This window comes from Botryllus schlosseri, chromosome 9 (genome assembly GCF_051294905.1).
Source record: "Botryllus schlosseri isolate E-star chromosome 9, Bs_hap1, whole genome shotgun sequence".
Lineage (NCBI taxonomy): Eukaryota > Metazoa > Chordata > Ascidiacea > Stolidobranchia > Styelidae > Botryllus > Botryllus schlosseri.
Window position 1 is genome coordinate 2,842,674 of NC_137244.1, and position 20,583 is coordinate 2,863,256.

The following is a 20,583-nucleotide window of genomic DNA, read 5'->3' on the forward strand; positions in this document are numbered from 1 at the left end:
CGTCGTGGTGACATTTGTTTTGGCGGTCCAGGGGGTGTTCCGCCAAAGACATTCGGTGGCGGCGGGGGTGGGGGTGATTGCGCCATGGGCGGCGGTGTCACACCGGGTGGTGGAGGAGGAGTGTCAAGTCGTCCATCCTCGCCACCGTGGGTCGGATAGCTGTGTACTATTGGTCCTGCAGGCTGAACATTATATATATGTACCGGCGGTAGGGAAGGCTTCGTTTCACGTGTTTGACCAGTTCCCCGATTCTTGGAGCGCGTCTCCTGTTCGTCCAGAAATTCGGAGTTCCACACAAGCTGTAGTTCCTCCGCAACTTCCCGCCAAGTCTTTTTTTCTTCCCATCCTCGTAGCATTAGTCTGAGTGCCTCTGGTAATCGTTGTCGTAGATTTCGGGAAAGTCGCAGTCCATCCTGGTTTTCCTTAATGTCACTTTCCATGTTTATTTCAAATTGTTTGAAGGCGCTATTTAGCAGTGGTAGAGGTTCGTCCTCCCAGCGGTAATTTCTACGAAAATCCCCGATGATCTTTTCATCATTTACCAAGCCCTGAGGGTTGGATAAAGAAAGGGATCTCATTACCGAAGCCCACTCTGCTTCCCCCGAATTTGTGTTGAAGAAATTCCCCAGTTGGGTTGCCTGCTTGTGGCGGCCAGCCTCCCTTAACTTCTTCTGCATGGCGTTTGCCAAAATAACATCAGCATCCGTGTTTCCTGGGCCGTGACGTATTCGTCTCATCGAATTTGCCATCCATTTTAGAAGTGGCATGTCTCCAGGATCCATCATAAGCTGAAGCATCTCTTTTTCCGATTGGGGTTTAACGGGTATAGTGATCATCGGGGTTGTGACACCAGGTTGTTGTCGTGACCGTTGTGTCCCAGATCTTACACCATTATCTTTTGGAGTAGAAGTAAAACGAGGCATATTAGGGTACCCGGGGCTGTGAGATTGGCCCTCATCAGAATATTCGTCAGTAAAATTATCATGGCTGTAGCTGTCTTGGAGTGACTTTTGGTAATTTCTTATCTCTTTAGCCAGACGTCGCATTCGAAAATCGATGTCGCCACTCTCTGAATTGTTCTCCTAGTTTCGCTGGTCCTCCTGTTCCAGAAATGTCACACGTCTAGATTCGCCATCCGCACTTCCTGCCCTCCTCCGAGAGTCTACCACTGCCCTACGACGGTTCTGGCGGTTTTGCCATGCCCGATAGCCTTTATACTTGTCCAGAGGGCCCTCTCCAGGATCTGACTCGGCACGGGATTCGTCTCCCTCAACCCTGACAGTGTTCGGTATTTCGCTGGGACTCCCTTTTTTCTGCTTGGCACGCGCACCGCTGTCCACATGGAAACACGGTGTCGTTCCCTTACGGGAGCCTAACAACGCGGTCGGTCCTGAACTAGGTATCGTAGGGTATACAGCCTTTACCGTATATCAATCTAAACCTTTCGTGACCGTCATTGTAGGCATTTGCGTTACGTCGCGTAATGACTGTTCAGTAAGAGGATCGTACGCTGGAGGATCGTAAGCTGGTGCGTTTGGTAGTACAGTCAAAACAGGAGTTGGAGTTCTTTCCTTTACAGCTTGCGCATGTGATTTTCCGAGGTCGAACTCTGACGCAAGAATTTCATTTAGTACCTCGGTAGAGACTTTCCCGCTAACTTTTGTGGTGGCATCGCACACAGCTTTGAGGTCCGCTTGAGCTTTTCGTACTTCTTTCTTTGCCTTTTCCAGCCCTTTCATAGTGTCGGGCAGGGTCGTCTTAACTTCTTTTAGTAAATCTGCTTGTTCAGCAACATCTTTAGCAAGTTGCCTTTCTTGTCGTCGAACATCATCATGACGTTTTTGCGTCGCTTCTAGCAGCCTGATTCCTTGTTCGAGCTCGCTGGCCGCTTCTGACGACTTTTTCCTTTTAAACCTTCTTAACATTCTTCGCATAGCACTTCCTATTGGCTGGAGGAAGTACTGTTGACAACTAGTTGTATATCAGAAGAAGATTCGTCAAAAAATGTCGTTGATCTGGGTGACGTAGCAGTAGACGTAGAATTGGCGTGAATAAGTGTAATTTCACTACTGTTCTCCGTTGGTCCTGGCGACGCGCTGGTAGGTGTAATATTTGTAGTGTTTAGCGTGAATTCTCCACTATTTGGCCCAACAATTGCGTTCAACAGATCAACAAATGCTCCAGGCGACACGTGTAAATAAACTGCTGCCAACGTAATCAGGAGAGATACAAATGATGAAATCAAGGATATGACAAGTACCAATTTTGCGATAGTCGTCTTAGAGAGCATCGATAGGTCAACGTCTGGACACCGGAAGTATCCCAGTGGTGCCTCCAATTGTGTTTATAGTGCGAGCTCCGATAACGATCGTTACGCGAGTAGTCCACACTTGGTTCGGTATACTTCGTGGTACAAATTTGACTCTTTCTTTTACTCTTGACGTACTCAGATGTTGATTGAAGCAATAGTAGTTGTAATGTTGTTTCTTGTCAAGTTGACAATGACCTTTGAGGTCCAGAATTCCAAACTAACCTTGATAACTGATAGGCTTATACCTTAATACAACCAAATACTCCAATCATTATCATGCAGACAGAATGAGGTATCTAAGCAAAACTCGGTTAATATTGGCATATAGAATATCCATCAATTATAACACAAGATAAAGCTTAAACCTATTCATTTTCATGCACGATTAAATGTATTTTAAATACTCCAAGATTGGTTTTCGCATATAAACTATGTGACGGCCTTTCCTGCCGAAGTGGTATCTTTCAGGGTTTGTTAACACATAATTAATGTGACGGCCTTTCCTGCCGAAAAATAGCTCATAGGTTTGTTTACACATATAATGTATGTGACGGCCTGTCCTGCCGTAAAGCAGCTCCAAGGTTAGTTTACACATATAATGCATGTGACGGCCTGTCCTGCCGTAAAGTTCATTTATGACATATCGCTACATTGTACACCATTCAATCACAATAGTCATGCACGAAGTAATGTTTTCTGTTATATCTCTGGGTTCCTTTAGTATCGGTGTGTATAAGCTTTTTATTCATTCGTATGTACCGTGTCTAACAAACAATAGATCTGATTTACCACGAATCTTTAACTCTACCCATGCTCCAATAAGGTAGAGGTTCCTAGCTTAGTCTAAGGGTGCGTAGCTAGTTATAACGCATAACTCCGGGAGGTTCCAACATTAAGGACTTTGTATCGTGGACCCGATTAACATGGCCATATGCCAATTAAAGTGCACTTGTTGATTCTACCCTTAACAAGGTGTTGCTTATTCGAACACTGTTAGATACCCAGGGTCCCTTTTACGGGTTTCTGAAGAAATCCCTAACCATTTCTAATCATAAGCTTCTATCCCGCTAGGGTGAAGGGTCCCGACACTAATATAGGGCGTGGTCGGTGTATAACGCCTAATTAAAGCCTACAGGCGTAGTACTCGCTATAATGTTACTGTAGTAACAACCAATTATTCACACAATAAATGTTCACTAACCCATACACATATCTACGACACAAAATGTTAGCGCCATTTTAAAGCAACCTGATGGTATTGATCAAAGATACAGTAAAGGCAGTGCTTGAACAAAATGGCGTCACTATACAATAATACATCAAAGTAACCCTCACATGAAAATACCAATGTCCTGTTATGACTCGTGCGTCTCGTCACCATGCCGCAGATTGATTCATGTCGTTGTTCGTCAAACGCATCTTCTCCGATCTCCATCATGGTATGTCCAGGACATATTTGGCAACCGTACGTTTGGGTACTTTCGTCTCGTGCATCTATTTCGAACCCGATTTCTTCAACTCCCTTGATAATGAAACGATTCTTCTGCGTATCTTTCCTTGATTTTGCAGTCGTCTTGGTCGTCTCCTTTCTTCGTTATCTTTAACGTGAGCTTTGGCGGGCATTGTTCGGCACATTCCAACCTTTGGTTCACTGGTCCTTGCTGAGCAGTGATTTTTAGCGCCGGATTTCTTCTTATCTCTTCTATTTCACTTCATTGAGCCCTAGATTCTATCGGGGGGAGCAGTTTTTCGGGACTGTCGAATAGAAATGTTATAGTTGGTACCACCAAGTCGTTTTTAAATGCCAATAGAATGTCCATTCATCTCGATATTCTCATGCCATTTCATCACTCCACCCAGTCTTATTATGGTCTTATTGAGAGCAAGTCATTAAATTCTCGGCACGTTTTCCAGACGCTCTTCTTGTCATAAAAGTTTTAGATACACTCGATGCGCACAGAGAGGACATCAAAACACACACATATCAGAATTTCGCGTCATTTGCCATCGTAACGTTGTCACAATACAATAATTCGCATGCACGTACTGATCATGGTGCCATAAGTGCACTCGTAAGACACATCCATTTCGTGAAACGAATTTGCAAACAAGGCGGGTCTTATTCTAATGTCATACTCAATCATCGACACATCAGTTTCGAAAAACGAATGTGTGGACAAGTTCAACCATGGGTTACTTTTCTAAGGTCTTTATATTAGCGCTACTGGCCTGAGGTATTCCTAATGGTACAGGCCTAATAATTCCGGTTATAATATTCATTTTTATTCAACTTATGTAGTTCCATAGCAATTCACAACGTAGCTACGTTGTAAATCGCTATGCTAGTGCCCTAAACGTTTTGGAATATCTGTCGGTCTTCACCAGGGTCTACCACCGAGGTACCGATCTAGCAATTTTGGTAACCCTAAACGTTTTGGAACATATGTCGGTCTTCTCCTGGTCTACCACCGAGGTACCGATGACTATTGATTACAATAGTAGCCCTAAACTTTTGGAATATATTTCGGTCTTCTCCAGGATCTACCACCGAGGTACCGATCAACATCCACTGTGGATATTGCCCTTAACATTTTGGAAAATCTGTTCGTCTTATCCAGGATCTAAAATCAAGGTACGGATCTATATCCATTGTGGATATTGCACTTTTTGTTGCCATCTTGTTCGACGCAACGCTTCTAATATCTTTTCACCTTTTGGTTTGTCAAGCATTCTCATTAGGGTCCGAGCCCAAGTCCAATCCAACTACTTCCTCATGGTACACACGACACATGACGCGTGTCCATTTAAACTACTTCCTCGTGTTACATACAACATGAGTTGAGTTTTTGCAGTGGCACTCTGGCTGTCAACCGGCTGCATGTATTATGTGCGGTGACAGTTCTCGGCAGCTCACATTTGAGCGCAACACCGGCTGAATAAATAAACAGCCACTGATAGCGCCCAAAATGAAGCAACCTAGTAAAAGCCTAGAAACCTATTGCCCCCCACAAAGGCATTTTTTTATTGTTTTATAATATTTTTTGTGAAAATGATTTTATGCTCTGTATAACTTTTATCTTTGATTTTCGCTTACGTAATTTTTTATATATTATGTACATGTTTTAGATTCTATTGATTTTATAATTTTGTTCGCATTGGGTTTTCATTTTTTGGATTTTTTTCTTAGTGGGTATTATACTATGATGCAATGCGCGTATATACACAATTTAATATATCTCTCCACCCCAGCCTTCCCCCCTTTTTTACAGGGATTGTCAACGGTCACATTCCTTCCAGCACACCTACAACGTGTCAAATGGGAGGCGAGGTCTTCCCATAGTTAACCAAAGTGTTATACTGGATAGGAAGTGCCGAGAGACGTGCTCATCATTTACTTACATTACGCCATCACGTGAGCACCTGATAGGCTTAATTTTCCCCATTAATATAAACCGTCAGACACTCAAAAAGAAAACACCTCTTACCATTTGGTAAGTGCCAAGCGGTGCCATTGGTATCCATCGAGTGAGAGGGGTGCCGAGAGGTAGGGATGGGAGAATGTCTTCTACATATATTTACATTTGCGATTTAGATATAGTCAATAATAGTAAATTTCATATCCTTATGAAATTCTTGATGTATTGTGCGTCCGTCACGATCGCGATTTCAAAAAATTTATAATATATATACACATAATATATAAGCAGCAATTTAAAACACTTTGATGTCTCATATTATATATCACTAATATCTCGCGGAGCCGACTGTAGAGAGGACTAAAAAAAGAGAAAAAAATATATAAGTAAATTGGAGACTCAAGTACTATTAATAGATTAACAAAACTTTTCATAATGAAAATAGGGTGATTTTTCACGGGGCAGGGGGTCTGGGAATGTTTTCCGCTTTTTGCTACTATCTTCTCCTTCTTATGACGATTATTCGGGTTGACGAGCGATCGCAATTGGACCACACTAGTCTCGTAAATGATTGTTGCGTTAAAACAAATCATTCACTACAATGAGCGAACCTAATTGCATTTGTACCCTCCGAATTAATATAAACATTTCGTGTAACAGACAATAAATGTAAAGCAGACTATCACTGAAGACAAAACATGTTCTATACTTATTCGAAAATTCATTTTTGTATATAATGTGGAAATTGAGCAGCTTGCATTCGAGTAATTGAACTATCCGTAGTCCCCGAGATGTTATTTCAGGGTCACACTTAGCGATTCAATCACAATACAATGTCCTTTACTTTCTGGAACTTAACATAAATTTTGTGTATCGGTATAATAAATCCGTGTATATAATAAATGAAATACAAGAATACAGCTTCTACTTCAGAGCTATTCTCCAGTTACACTGCATTCTGACTCAAATTCTTTTTCCGTTAAGTTTAGCTAGACAGGGATGCCGAATTATTACGTTTGTCCTAATTCCCTATCAGCTATAGCCTTATTAATTTAGTTGTCTCGGCTTGTCTGGCAGTCTAAACACTACCAGTCCGTTTTCATATTTCAAAAGAAGGATAATCAGCAGCAATAAAAGGGTGAACAAAAACAAAAAAATTAAATCGGAGATATTACTGTCATAACCCATTTTAAAAGTGTTTACAGTTGGTTAGCATATTCTCGTATTAACGGGAATGCAACGTCAAGTAATTCTTCCGTTGAAAGTAATAATGCAATCGGAGATGTTACGTCTAGATGAGGAATACCAGTGGCGGCTCGTCCTATAGGGCAACTGGGGCATTGCCCCACCTAAAATTCTGTTCAATAACAATTTAACCATTTATAGACGCACAGCGCTCAATATATATCGGGATCACAGCGAAACCCGCGTTCTTCTTGTGCTTTCGCTTGCAAATGCCCATACATAGCGAAGTCTCCGCGAAAATCGAATTCTCTTCTGTGTTTTCGCTTTGTGAATGCCTAGCCGGGGCTTGCCCCGGTAGCGCTCATAACAAGCTTTCACTATCTATTCTCTCAAAGCTGCACACAATTAAGAAACGTTGCTTTACTCTCTCCTATTCGTAAAATGGCCGAGCAACCGGGGCAAATATGCTTGTTCGCCCCGAAGGTGTGATGTAACAATCGTATCTATATCTGAAGTCGGATACCGTGATATGCGTTGAGTCGACCGTTGCTGGTACAGGTTGATTTTGATGGTGTTTCACACCATGATAATTCTTGAAACTTGGTATGTCATGTCGTGATGGTGGTATTTAACACTGTCCTAAGTTTCAGGGTTTCTACTCAAAGTTTAGGGTAGTAATTCCGTTTCCAAAGTCGAGTGTGTGCTGATCGGTCATGTATCGCAAACATATTTCACGCAAAGCCGGTATTGGTCTCCATTGATTTTAACGATGCTCCTTAGCTAGATCCGTCATGAACTTTTACATGGTATGTCTTGATTTTAGTATCGAACGCTGTGCCAAGTCTCAAGGTTGACACTCAATGATTAGGGCAGCAATTTCGTTATTAAGTTCGAGTATGGTAGAGATGTGCGCTGATCTGACACTTAGCCTACCTAACGCATTGCGGATTTCACGCAAAAGCCGGTGTATCTGTGTTCTATACTGAGATAGGTGATGAGATGATGATATCATGAAACAGTTTACTAACATCCTCGGTTTGCATTCAAATATTTAGTTTTATTTTATATTCTCCAATGTCAATTTCACCGTGGAATGGTGGCCTTCGGGCCATTTGCTCACAATTACAACCCCTGTCAAGCGCGATAGCTGTTTCGTTTTCGATGGCGGCTAACAGCTGATCGCTTGATCAGCCGATTCCTCAGTAAATATTACGCAAAATTCGGCGTTGATCTGTTCGTATTAATTTTGACAGTGTACCATACCGAAAACGGTCATGAGGCTATACTTCTCGATGATTTCATGTAACAGTGTACCAAGTTTTCGGCTTTCATCCACGTATTTATTCGGTAATATATTTTCCGAAGGCGATTTTGCAGCAGACATATAGACACTATAGACCGTAAGCCGTATGTGTCGTGTGACAGTCTCCAGCCTCAAGGCCAGAATCTCCCAAGCTGTACCGGGACCGAATTTCCGAGGCTGCTATCCGTAGTTCTTCAGAATGATGTTTTGGATTCAATATGACATTTCCTTGTCCAATCTATGAGATAACAATTGCGTATGTGTCCGAACTCGTTGACCTTAGGCTTAATGCGTTGGCTGTTCTCTCGATTCACAACGACGTGGTTCTGGCAATTCCAGATTTCAATAAACTCGTTATTGAACATTTTGCTAATAAGAAATCACGTCGCGCACAATACTTATACAAGACATAAATTAATGCTGGTGGGCGGACGACTGTACACATCATGTTCTTTCCGAATAATTTCAATCAAGTGAGCCGAGGTAACTCAACCATGTCTATGGCTAAGGAAAAGTGAGTGGTTTTCATCCTTATTACTCGAGGCACACTGACAGTTAATTTACCGATATATTTTGTTATGGCTATGGAAAAAAAATGAAAAATTCATCAAGATGAAATAATTTATTCATGAAATTGTTTAATGCGATATGTGCTCGCATTTCAATTTAACACAATGCTTTGATTCCTGCTTGAATGATGGCAGGCAGACTCGTAATTAATCTTCCATGGATAACAGCTGGCTTTTTATAATGTTTTACGTTTATGGGTGCCACCGCTTTGATTGCCTATCCCCTGGTCGTAACGCATCAGCATCGTGTACCAAACACTTTCGGACGAGGGCAAATCGATTTGACTCGCTTTCGGGACGAGAATCCATATACAAATCGGGTCGGAGGCGCTGCAGCACTTTACAGAATTGCTGAGCATGGAACGATTAAAACACCACAAGGTGTCATGCGAATGCTCTTTGTAGGTAGTTGGTCTGTGTACTTTTGGTATAGTCTTACTCGGCGCTTGCGTAATCTCTACCACGAAATCATAACGCATGCTACTAAGGATAACCTGATGATTGATTCGTGGCATGGGAACGATTCTTAGTTCGCGTACATTTTGTAAAATAATCATTTGAATAAAAAACAATGAATAAAACATTTGTTACCGCACTTCAAGTCACGCCACCGGCAAACCTCTCGCGGCACCTACGTTAAAAATCATTGTTTACGGGAAATTCATGTGGCCATCATGAACGTTGAAAAACGCTACTGTGACGTCATATTGATAACAAGTCGCTTGCGGCCCTTGCCCCACCACCCGATATTGTCACGAGCCGCCACTGAGGAATACGAGACGAAACTACATTCTCATGGATATGATCACTTATTGGATGCAGTCCCACGACGAATGTATACCAACAATATTGAGCACTTTCAAATTGTTTTAACACCAACATTCTAGCGACTGCACAATGTTTATCATATATTGCCTTCCATAAACTGTCCGAGGGGGGTTTTCCGAAGCATTTCTTCAAGTATGTAGACATTGTTGCTTTTATAGTACCCATTGATGAAGCTGCCCGTTCATCAAAACTCTTGTTTCGATATTCCGCTTCAAATATATCAAAGTATTCATTGATTTCTTGTTTTGCCTCCAGAGGTGGTCAGTAACGAAGTACTTCTACTTTTTCGAAGTACTCAAGTAGTTTTCCTCTACTTCTGGTACTTACTCAAGTAGATCTGATTTTCGCTACTTCTACTTCTACTTCTTAATATTTTGTGATATACTTACTTACTTTTCGCTATTTTCAGTTGTCAAGTAGAAGTAGTTCAATCTTCCGATCAGGAAGATAACCTGAGGAATTTCGGAGCTGTTTTCACGGGGTAATAACATTTAATTTTCATAAAAGTTTAGTAAAGCACATAATTTTCGTCGCGCTTCGCGCGCAGTGAATACGGAGTGACCTGTATCATTCCACGAAAGTATCGGTGAATATAATTTAGGTTGAAGGTTGGCGTGGTTCCGTTCACACCACATTGTCGCCCTTCAGCCTTCACATATATGAAATAATTCATCACAGTATATATGGCTCATCATAACGTTTGAAACTGATGTTTCGCAATCTAGCATTTTCTTGTCATATCGTAATCTAGCATATATGTCCATGGCGTGTCCTAATCCGGAAGAGTGAACTTTGACTTTTTTTAGTTTCAGAGCTGTTTTAGCATACCACCTTTGAAACTTTCTGGAATAAAAACATGAAATACATATTCTACTTTTAGAAAGTAGCATTTATATTTCACTTTAAATGCCCAGTATCATATACTTTGAGTTATAATTAATATCAGTTCTTTTGTCCGAATAACATACATATTGAAGTATAAAAGCAAGTGCAGTAATGCCCCTAATTTCTGGAAATAAAGCTACACAATATGGCATTATTACGGTCCACCAAAATTTTTATTAACGTTTACGATTAGCGCAAAGTGTGTACACCGTATCCTATACCACTTCTCCATATTGCTCTTCGAATAAACTACGGGCCTTATAATATGGGGGATGGCGCCATACCATGCTATTTTCCAAAACGTGTTGTTCGAGAAAACAGAGGATTAGTATCGTATTTCCTTATCAATACTATCATTTTCATCCCATGATGTGGACGAATTCTTATGCTATCGAAAATTGGATAGGCCTACCTGCTGGTATGCATCAATGTGAATCAAGCTCGTCACCTATCACATAGCTCAATTTGCACCTTTTTATAATCCATCCAATCAGGATCGTTTTCACAACTACTTACTTACTTGAGTACTTTTAAAGTCAGTCAATTCTACTTCTAATTCAAGTAGTTTTAGATTGCTCATGAAAGAAGTACTTCTACTTGTACTTGAGTAGATTGTTCCGTCGCTACTTCTACTTCTACTTGAGTAGCTCTCTTGACTACTTTGACCACCTCTGTTTGCCTCTTCCATCTCCCAAGTCTTTACCGTAATAGTTTCATTGGACATATTTGATATGAATTTTAGGCACTTAACACAAAAGATCTTATGACTCTATGGCTCTATGACTATGACCGATAAGGTTTGCACGGAAGATTATGTGCATCTACAAATGAATGACGCGTTTTAGCTATTTTGTCTTGTTTAATGGTATGCCACCCATGGATTCACTTAGCATACATCTCAGTCCAGTTTCGTGCCGTTTTCTGATAACGATCGAAATTATCTCGATACATCCTGGCGCTTTCTTCATCCATTGGATCATCAGGATTCGGAGAAGCCAGAAGTGAGGAAATCGATATTAATATCGTTGCCAAAGTCAAAACTGGAGACCATTTATCAGAGAGGATGTCGATGCAAATTGTACCCTTTCGACTTATATTTGGATGGAAAATCTTCGTATTGAATGTAATTTTTGGTGGTTTGAAGGGATATTCCGTGGATAATTCAACTCTCATATGGAATGTCCCTCCATCGTACGGTGTTTCTGGTAGTCCACACAACATCGCATGCCAAACAAAGATATCTGATTCATCGAAGGGCCCCGCTCGCAAAATTGCGGGATTTGTTTGGATTTCTCGAGCGATTTTTAGTCGTTCGAAATGCAGTCTTTTCTTCGCCATTCGACGTAGTACTATGCTATCAATTAATCTTATATATGCAAAAAAACAAAAATGGGAAGATAGGTATTACCAAAACAATCTTCTGTCTATCGCATACATATCACGTGAAAGACTTGCAATAGTTCTACGCGAAATGTGCCAATCCTCGTCAACATTAACCATGGCCAATATATAGAGTAGAAATACATACAGGTAGTATGCAGGACTTTCCCCAAACTTTTCCTTCACAATACGTTCCAACATTTCGTTAGCACATTTCAGTTGTTCTCTCACCTCATGGTCCCGGTATAGCCAAACGAGGAAATCCTTCAATACGAATTCTATGTCGGTAGCTGTCATAGTCGGAAAGTTTTTCACTTTTTCTCTTATCCGTTCATGTACAATCCCAATCCTCAGCCATGCAACTCTGCTGTCAGGAATTGTAGGATATGGACATGGTTTAAATTTGTTGCGATCCAATCCCTTTCTTTGTGGATCCTTGAGTACATACGAATAATTCTCACCATATACTTCTAGATTTTACTTTTGTAGTTTCCTTAAATATACAATTCCTGGTTATAAATGACATCAAACATAAACAAACAATTTTCATCCAAACGTACGTTTAGGACTCAAAACATGTTTAATTAGGTTCCAAATGTGCTTTTATCCATTGTGTTGGAAAATCATCTTTCATGGGATGCATATGGACAATATGTTTGTACCAAAGAAATTTGGCTTCTTTATAGTTTCCCAGAGTAATGATCGCAATTAGATTATGTTCTTCAATAGCGGCATGCTATCCAAAAGCTTTTCCTTGTAAGGACAATGAATTCCCATCAACTTTGTCCACGTACGGCGTCAACATTCTGACAATGTCGTTCGGTCTTGTCATAGCCCATCTTGACCACCTGTCGGATATTTCTACGTCTTCTTCATAGTATTTACAGAACATACCAAAATAGAATTTAAAGTCATTTGCTGCTGAGTCATGTTCAATATGTATCCATTCCCTTTTACTTATAGATTTTCGAGGCATGCCTCTCAATTATGTAAAACAACAATTTCTGCAAAAGCGACTTCTAAAATCGGAATAGCAACAGTTTTAAATTCTCGTTCAGTTAATAGTAACGCCGTAGGGGTTCGCAAATTCATTTGCGGTAAGCGTTCATCCACAAACTCTTTGGGCAAATATTCGTGAGCTGGATGCAGCTTGAAGATGAGTCCGAACCATGTGTATTGGGTCTGATCAAAATTTTTCATAACAAAAACACGAGCAATTTCACCATGAGCGTTATAAAGCTTATCAAGTAGTTCGGGGTTTACATTCGCAAAACATAGGTGTAGATATTTAGCCAATAATTGTTCAAACTTTTCTTTCGGAGTATCTTTCCATTTATCAAAATTTCGATGATGATATTCTTGCTCGAATGCATCATAGTATTCGTTGATTTGTTGTTTAGCTAGCGTAATTTCCCAATCTTCTAACACATTAGTCATCTTAATACAACAAAATCACATTGAAATCATATACTCAATATCACAAGTAAATGACTCGTAAGAACAAGGATGAATAGTATAATTCTGCACTGTACATGTTCTGGTCGTAAAGTTTCTTATTGTGCCTCTAAGTCCCAAATCATCTTGACAATGCTAAACTTCAGATTTATTTATCAATATATCATCAACATTTCCAAGAACATCGTAGTAAGTTGTTTTTGGAATTATGGTATCCGTTGCCTTGGATATTGCTCCCCTCAGTAATTCATATATCATTAATCTTCTCCCGAAATCTTCTTGCAGATCACGAGTTGAAAGTATGACATTTGATATATTATTAATGCTTTCCAGATCTTGCGGTGATACATGAGGGTATAAACCTTCCGTCACGAACAATTTGTTCTTGTTCAAATATGGTATTTCTTCATCATTCATTCCAGGTCCATCCGAATCCAAAATTTCTTCCAATGTCTGTTTGAAATAATTATGATCTCCTTCATATTTGTTATTAGAATCACTCTCCCGTCCATCCATATCTGGCCAATACTGTTGTACAGGGGAATGTATCATCCAATCCTCTCGTTCCACGATCAATTCCCAAACCCTATCGACAAAGTCTTGTTGTTGGTTTTGATCCTTTCCCGTAAGTATACGAATATCAATGGCTTCCAATGATTCATAAATTCTGCGTATGTTACGGCAGTTTTGTTCAACTGCATCCTCGACTTTCAAAGTGTGACCATACCTGTCACGTACATTTTGAAATTCTATCATACTAGTACCCATTTCTCCAAAACTTAATAACAAAAATTTTAGAATTGAAACAGCCATCCCAGTACACCATACGCACTCAAAACTGCAGTAATCACTAATCACCTCTTCAAAATATGAGCACTAACATATTAAAGTGTTACTTTGTTAGGTAAGCTAGCAATACACAAGCCTAGCAACAAGATTAATAGTCCTGCCTGTCCCGTCAAGCTCTGTATACTTTGATTTTCTCGCATATTTTTATATCACAGATGAGGCATCGTTCTACATTGGTCGCGCACCTCTCACAAAAACATAGGTGTCCGCAGGGTATGAAAGTTATTTCACTCCTGTTTTTCCTGCATTGTTGACAAAACACAGTCTCTGGTGCTTCTTCTATGCTTTTAGCGAGATCACCTGTAGAAATAGATTCCGATATAGCTGCATTCCTCATTTCTTCTCTGGTACTTATGTCATTATTTTGTTCGAGGATATTAGTTACTCGTTGGTTTGTAGTTTGTGGATTAACCGATGTAATACTTGGTGCCGTAAGTAAGTCTTGAATAATGTCCCTCAATTCACCACGGAAACCATTGTTTCGTCTGCTGATAGCTCTTTCTATTTGTCCTCTCGTAAATCCCATATTTTCCATTTGCATCCTTTTTCCGTATCCTTCAGGCGAGCTCGTCATGTTCCAACATCCCTCGTCCCGTAGCTCGTCCAGACATATCCCATTCCTTATCGAAGGTCGATTAAGATTGGGGTGCTCATTCTTCAGGCGCAATACGAAATCAACGCCTTTCATTTGCAAAACGTACTCGCAACCTGGAAACCACTTAGCGTGTTCTGTCCACGGTTCGTCGTTGCAATCCCAGTTTTGCAAACCTCCGTTACAATAGAAACATTTTGTCTTATATGCATTTCCAAGCAAAAACAAACCAGCTCTCGCCAACTGTTCAACTGGCGCAAGAATTCTTTGTATTGGCCATCTATCGTTAAAGGAATCTATTCTTTGTTGCAACGTCATCATATGTGAATTTATCGGGTATAGGCAAGGAAATCGTTCCATCAACCTAAGCTGTTCTTCCGGTGAAGGTTCCGGCGATTCTCCAGTATTTGTAGTCAACCTCTCAATTTTTTTTCGAATATCATCATCCGCTTGATTCCTTTCAGATTCCGTCATTGGTACATTTCCCGTATAGTCGTCGTTCACAATCCTGCACTTGGCAAAATGTATTTGATGTTGTTCGATTATATTATCCGTAGGTGCCCAGTTTCGAAGTACTCCCGAACACGAAAAACACTGTGTTCTATCCAGATTTCCAAGATAGAAAAATCCTTGTTTGGCTAATTCCCCCACCAAATAAGGAGCTGGGTAGGATGGCCATTTGTCAAAGGTTTTCCTTCTCTCGAACTCACTTCTCAAATTCACGGTTCGCAGCAATATCTCATGTTCTTGGTCACAAATATTAGCGAATATGGTTTGTGGTAATTGATGCTTTAGCTCCTTGGTAGTTGTTCTTCTTGTATCCTGATCAGACCGAGTTCTTGTGATGTTAATGTTACCCCGTATCTGTTCAAAAAAAATCCTCGTAGAAAAGTTCGAAATAGTCACGTTGTAGCCCTCTCGCCCCGACACCATACTGCAAGTAGCTTCATGCCATCGATTGTCTAAGACATCATCTTCAATGTCCCAGTTTTCCACGCAAATGCCGCAGCCAAAGCACTTTACTATATCTTTATATCCCGTCCAATAAAAACCCGCAGCTGCCAGATAAATCGACATTACAGGAATTCCTTTAGGATAATGTTTGAACGTCGCAAGTCTATAATTTTCCACCCAATGATTCCCAGGTGGTATATAGGTACAGTTCTGACCAGGAAGATCGCGATCTCTGTTTGTACGGACCCCCATATTTTTTTTTCTTTAGATTCTCTACTTTTCGATGTAGAAGTACATTACAGAACAGGCATTCATCTATACTAGGTCGAGGTGATGGTCTCTCAGGTGAATATACCTATTTACTCAATTTCATCATAATCATACAATTGTTCTGTACACAAAACGGAGACAAGATAAATCAAAACATTGCACAATAAAATATCTCAAACTTGTAACAAGAGACTCTCTAACAAAACTTCAACAACATTTCACATTCAACATCTCATACTATTCTCCTTGTCTCACCAGGTGGTTCTAATCAACATTATTTTTCATTTGATATTTCAATCTAATGGAAGAACGGTAATAATATACAATTTTTCATAGTTCACGATTGATATGGCCCGCATTCCAAGTGATTTAGTAATCTTTATGGGTTAGAGGTTAGGCCGTCGTTTAATCGTTTTGACAAATGAACACTTAGTAACGAGAATTTCGGTAAACAATGTTGGAATTTTCCAAAAATAGGTTCATTGACTGAGCGTTGCTATCAACTCTTTTCGAATATATATATATATATATATATATATATCCATCGATTGCAACAGTTTTCGAGTCCAGTATCAAATACCCTTTCACTCCAAAATTTGTTTGACTATGCCAAGTCCACGCGGAGCTCGCACTTCTTACATGACTAAGATCGTTTGTGCGTATCAAAATATTCGTATATTTCATCACTACTCCACGTATCACTTCATATATTACTTGCCTTATTCCTGAGGAAGGTATCCTTCTGATTACCCCTAGCAGAGTTTCCGTAATTATAGCCCACGAAATTTCATCCGGCTGTATCGTTTGTTCCTTCCATACTTTTATGCTTTGTCGCTGTGATGAATTCTTTACGATGACAGAATCTTGGGAGTCGTCAGAGTCCGTATTATCGAATGTATCTGAGTCCAAATCGTTCTCTGTTTCGTCCTTTAACGTTCAATCTTGGGTTTTACAGATAGAGCATGAATGATGCCTTTTATACCAATTGTTTTCCTTTCCGAAGAAGGTTTTTAGCGCATCGGTTATTGATACAAGACACCGTGGATTTTTTGTTATCTCAATTTCATCAAGTTGTGTTATCAGATTGCGAAAAATGGCAGCGTTATGATTCCGTATATCGTCTAAATACATTATGTCACTATGAACACAAAAAGAAAACGTAACAGCAATAAAGGATTCAGTGTTATGTACGTGCACACTAACACTCCCATAGGACTTTTAATACCAAGATCGTACTTGTGCTAGATTGCGTTTCGCAACAATTGTACTCAAACAAGCCGCATCCGTACCAATATCAACCGCTTTTTTTAATTTTAATTTTTATGGAAAACAAAGGGCGTATGAAATAGGATACTTGACTCCGGTACTCAAAACCAGCTGCTACCTTTTTAATATATACAATTTCCATCTTTAGTCAATTTCCAAGATAGAGGTATTCATGTTGAGCAAATTTGATACTTTCAACAAATGCTATATCCAATATTACAATGGTCTGAAATGAGGTTCACTCGCAATTATTTCCAAAAATCTTGGAAATCTTTCTTCTAGTGCCACTCGTCTTTTCCAGAGCCACTCTCGCAAGTATTGGGGGATAAGTGATCGAGGTACACCGCACAATCGTCTGATAGCAGACTTGGAAAAATTCCAAGAAGCCTCAATCAGCTGCGTATGCACACCGTCTTCACTAACATAGGTCTTATGGTGGTTCACTACCGAATGTTTATAATGCATACCCAAACTTTCTAATTTGCGATAGCTGGCAAAAGAATCGGTCCATATTGTAGATCCCTCTTTTACATGCTTCATAATTATCTCTGACAATACCGAAGCTTTTCTTCCTTCTTCAGGTACCAATTCTGCAAACATTTCACGAGTTTCCACATCTATTCCGGCCAAAACCCATCGCGAGCGTATCGGTCTTCCGCGGGGATTTCCCGGTTTTCGCTTAGCCACAAAGGTCTCATCGATCTGGCATACGTGGGATTTCCCGTGAGATTCACCACCTATTCTGGTACCTCTTCTCTTCATTTCACTTGAGCATACTTTTCGAAGTTTTCTGGACCAATTTACCAAAGTTCTTTTGCTGACATTCGCTTCGAACGCAATCTGTCGCTGTGATACATCTATTGTCCAAAGATAAACAATTATCACAAGTTTAGCGAGCTCTAATCTACTTCCCTCAAACAACGATCGTTTCCTTATAGACACTGTAGTATTGCACCTGGAAGTAGAACACCTCCATCTATATCCATCCCTCAACCATATACATTTTTCTTCGATCATTGGTTGTTTGCATTTGGAACATGTAGCTTCACGAGCAAGTAGATGGCGTGAACGCAGAAATTCTATACATTTTCGGCCACTTGAGATGATACCCAACCGAACAAGATGAAGCAGATTGTCCCTTCTCCGGATTTCCTTACATTTCATTTTCAATTTATAAAGTATACACTCCAGTATAACGTAGATTCTGTATATACAAAAATATGAAACAATGAGCGTTTTTAGGTAGGCACTTTCAAAGCCATAAATCGGCAATCAGCTTCTTTTAACGATATTGCACGTGTTTCTGCATACGCGTAAATCTGAACTTCCGGAAAGATCACCCATACTATGAGATCCCGTTCAGTTTCCTCATTTCTAAGAAAATCCCTCCAGTCTGGGTTTACCCTTTTCAAGTCTGTAACCCATTTTATCCCGATATCTGCGAACGCCATTTGAATAGGTCTTTCAGGATAGAGGCTTCCTGCGTAAATCTCCTCCCACTCGTTTTCATCAAGATGTTTCCCAGTCCAATAGTTGTCGCATGTTGGAATACCATACTTCTGTTTCCAAAATCGTAGTCGCAGATTGGATTCATCCTTCATTACATCACACAAATGATTTGTCAAGGTGTATGTTGTCATGAGGAATTTCAGCGATTGTAGCCCATAATCGATAAGTGCTTCCTTTTGGGGTACCCAAATTGGATGTTCTTTCTCCGGATCATCACAACGCAAACCCAAACACATATCAATGGTCCCAGCTATGTTATTACTATGGATTCCTTATACAAACACACACCATATAAGTTGGATAGAACAAATCACACTAAATAAATCAAAACCCTATCAACGTTACTCAAACTTTACAGTAATCGAAATGTGACCAGACATCCGATAATGGTAACTGTTTGTTTCGAATGTATAGTCATAGCGAGGGATGGACTATCCGTCACTTCATAAGGTGAGCATGATTGTTTCCGCCAAAGAAAACTTTCATGTGACGTTCCGTTATCATATTTTTTAAATTTTAAAACCTCTAGTTTTGGTAATTTTAAAAGTAAGGAATCGTTAAGAGACTGAATATAATTACAACTGAGATCAAGCGTGTGTAGACCTTGGAACGATGTATTAGAAAAAAGAGAGAAAAATTTTACGTTGTTATATGACAATGTTAGTCTCTCCAGGTTAAAAGAAAATTGTAACACTGTCATTTCGAACTCAACCAATTTGTTTCCATCCAGGTGTAACGTTTCCAGTTCTTCCAATCCTCGAAAAACCCCTCCTTTTATAACCTTTATTGCATTTCTTGATAAGTCCAGTATTTTTAGACGATACAGGTGATTGAAGGCTCCGTCTTTTAACTCATTTATCACATTATTATCCAAATACAATTTTTTTAAATTTCCCAACATTGCAAATGTCGATTCGTTAATTTGTTCCAACAAATTGCTGCTGAGATACAGACACTCCAGTCGTAGCAGCCCAAAAAAATTTTCCTTCCGAATTTGTTTGATGTAATTTCGCATAAAGTTTATTTCCCTAAGCTTTGCATTATTACGGAAAGCAGCTCCTTGAAGTATCTGGATTTTATTCCAACCACAGTGCAATACTTCTATGTTCTCATATTTTTGCAGTTGATCTCCAGTTAATTTCCGTAGACAGCTGTCGTTAATGAATAGTTGTGATGTATCTCTACAAGATTTTGCCAGATATATCTGGTCAGGGTCTGGGATTCTTGTATACCTCGAATGGTCGCACCACAGGATCAAATTGCTTCCCTGCATGCATTCGGGATACAGTGAAGTTCGTCTATCATACGGCGTACACTTTGATCCTTCCATTATCCCTGGATCGATTGCGATACAGACGCCAAACCAACATATTATTACTCTCATATTGTTTGTTTCGTTAGTAACTTATATAATCAAACACAAGACCATTAATACCCGTTCAAAATTTGCACCAATGAATCAGTAAACCCATATTTTCATACTGCATGGAGCAATATAAACATCCACTTTTCAACCCAATATCTTCATATATACACCTTCTTTAATTTCGATCCTTACTCTGATATCAGCTAATCAATATCAACACTACTTCCTTCATATGGAAAAGGATGTATTTCTATGCGTCTTATCCTTTCTGTTTGCCAATGAATTGAATTCGAATATCCTTTTAGTCCCAAATCGTTTTGACAAGAACATACTTCTACATGTGGTGGATCTTTACAACTATCTCTTTCAATATACACATTCTTGGAAATTCTAGTATTCGTAGTTTTTATCACGAGTCCCCCAATTAATTCATACAACATGACTC

At 39.8% G+C, this 20,583-nt stretch overlaps 3 protein-coding genes across 5 annotated transcripts in view; all 3 read right to left on the reverse strand.

Moving 5' to 3' along the window:
• LOC145445865 (neuronal pentraxin-2-like) overlaps positions 1–20,583 on the reverse strand; it is a 540,218-nt gene that overhangs the window by 295,809 nt on the left and 223,826 nt on the right. The window contains exon 1 of one of the 3 annotated variants that reach the window (XM_080324023.1): positions 2,557–2,713. The exons of the other annotated variants lie outside the window; for them this stretch is intronic. The gene's annotated coding sequence lies outside the window, so the exon portion shown is untranslated. Of the gene's footprint in view, positions 1–2,556; positions 2,714–20,583 lie in introns of those variants that run through there. 3 annotated transcript variants of the gene reach the window in all.
• LOC145445854 (cytochrome P450 4V2-like) overlaps positions 1–20,583 on the reverse strand; it is a 416,089-nt gene that overhangs the window by 241,763 nt on the left and 153,743 nt on the right. The window lies entirely within an intron of this gene.
• LOC145446593 (baculoviral IAP repeat-containing protein 7-like) lies at positions 14,291–15,850 on the reverse strand. Its single transcript, XM_080324940.1, has one exon. The coding sequence runs from the start codon at positions 15,848–15,850 to the stop codon at positions 14,291–14,293; it is 1,560 nt and encodes a 519-aa protein (XP_080181066.1).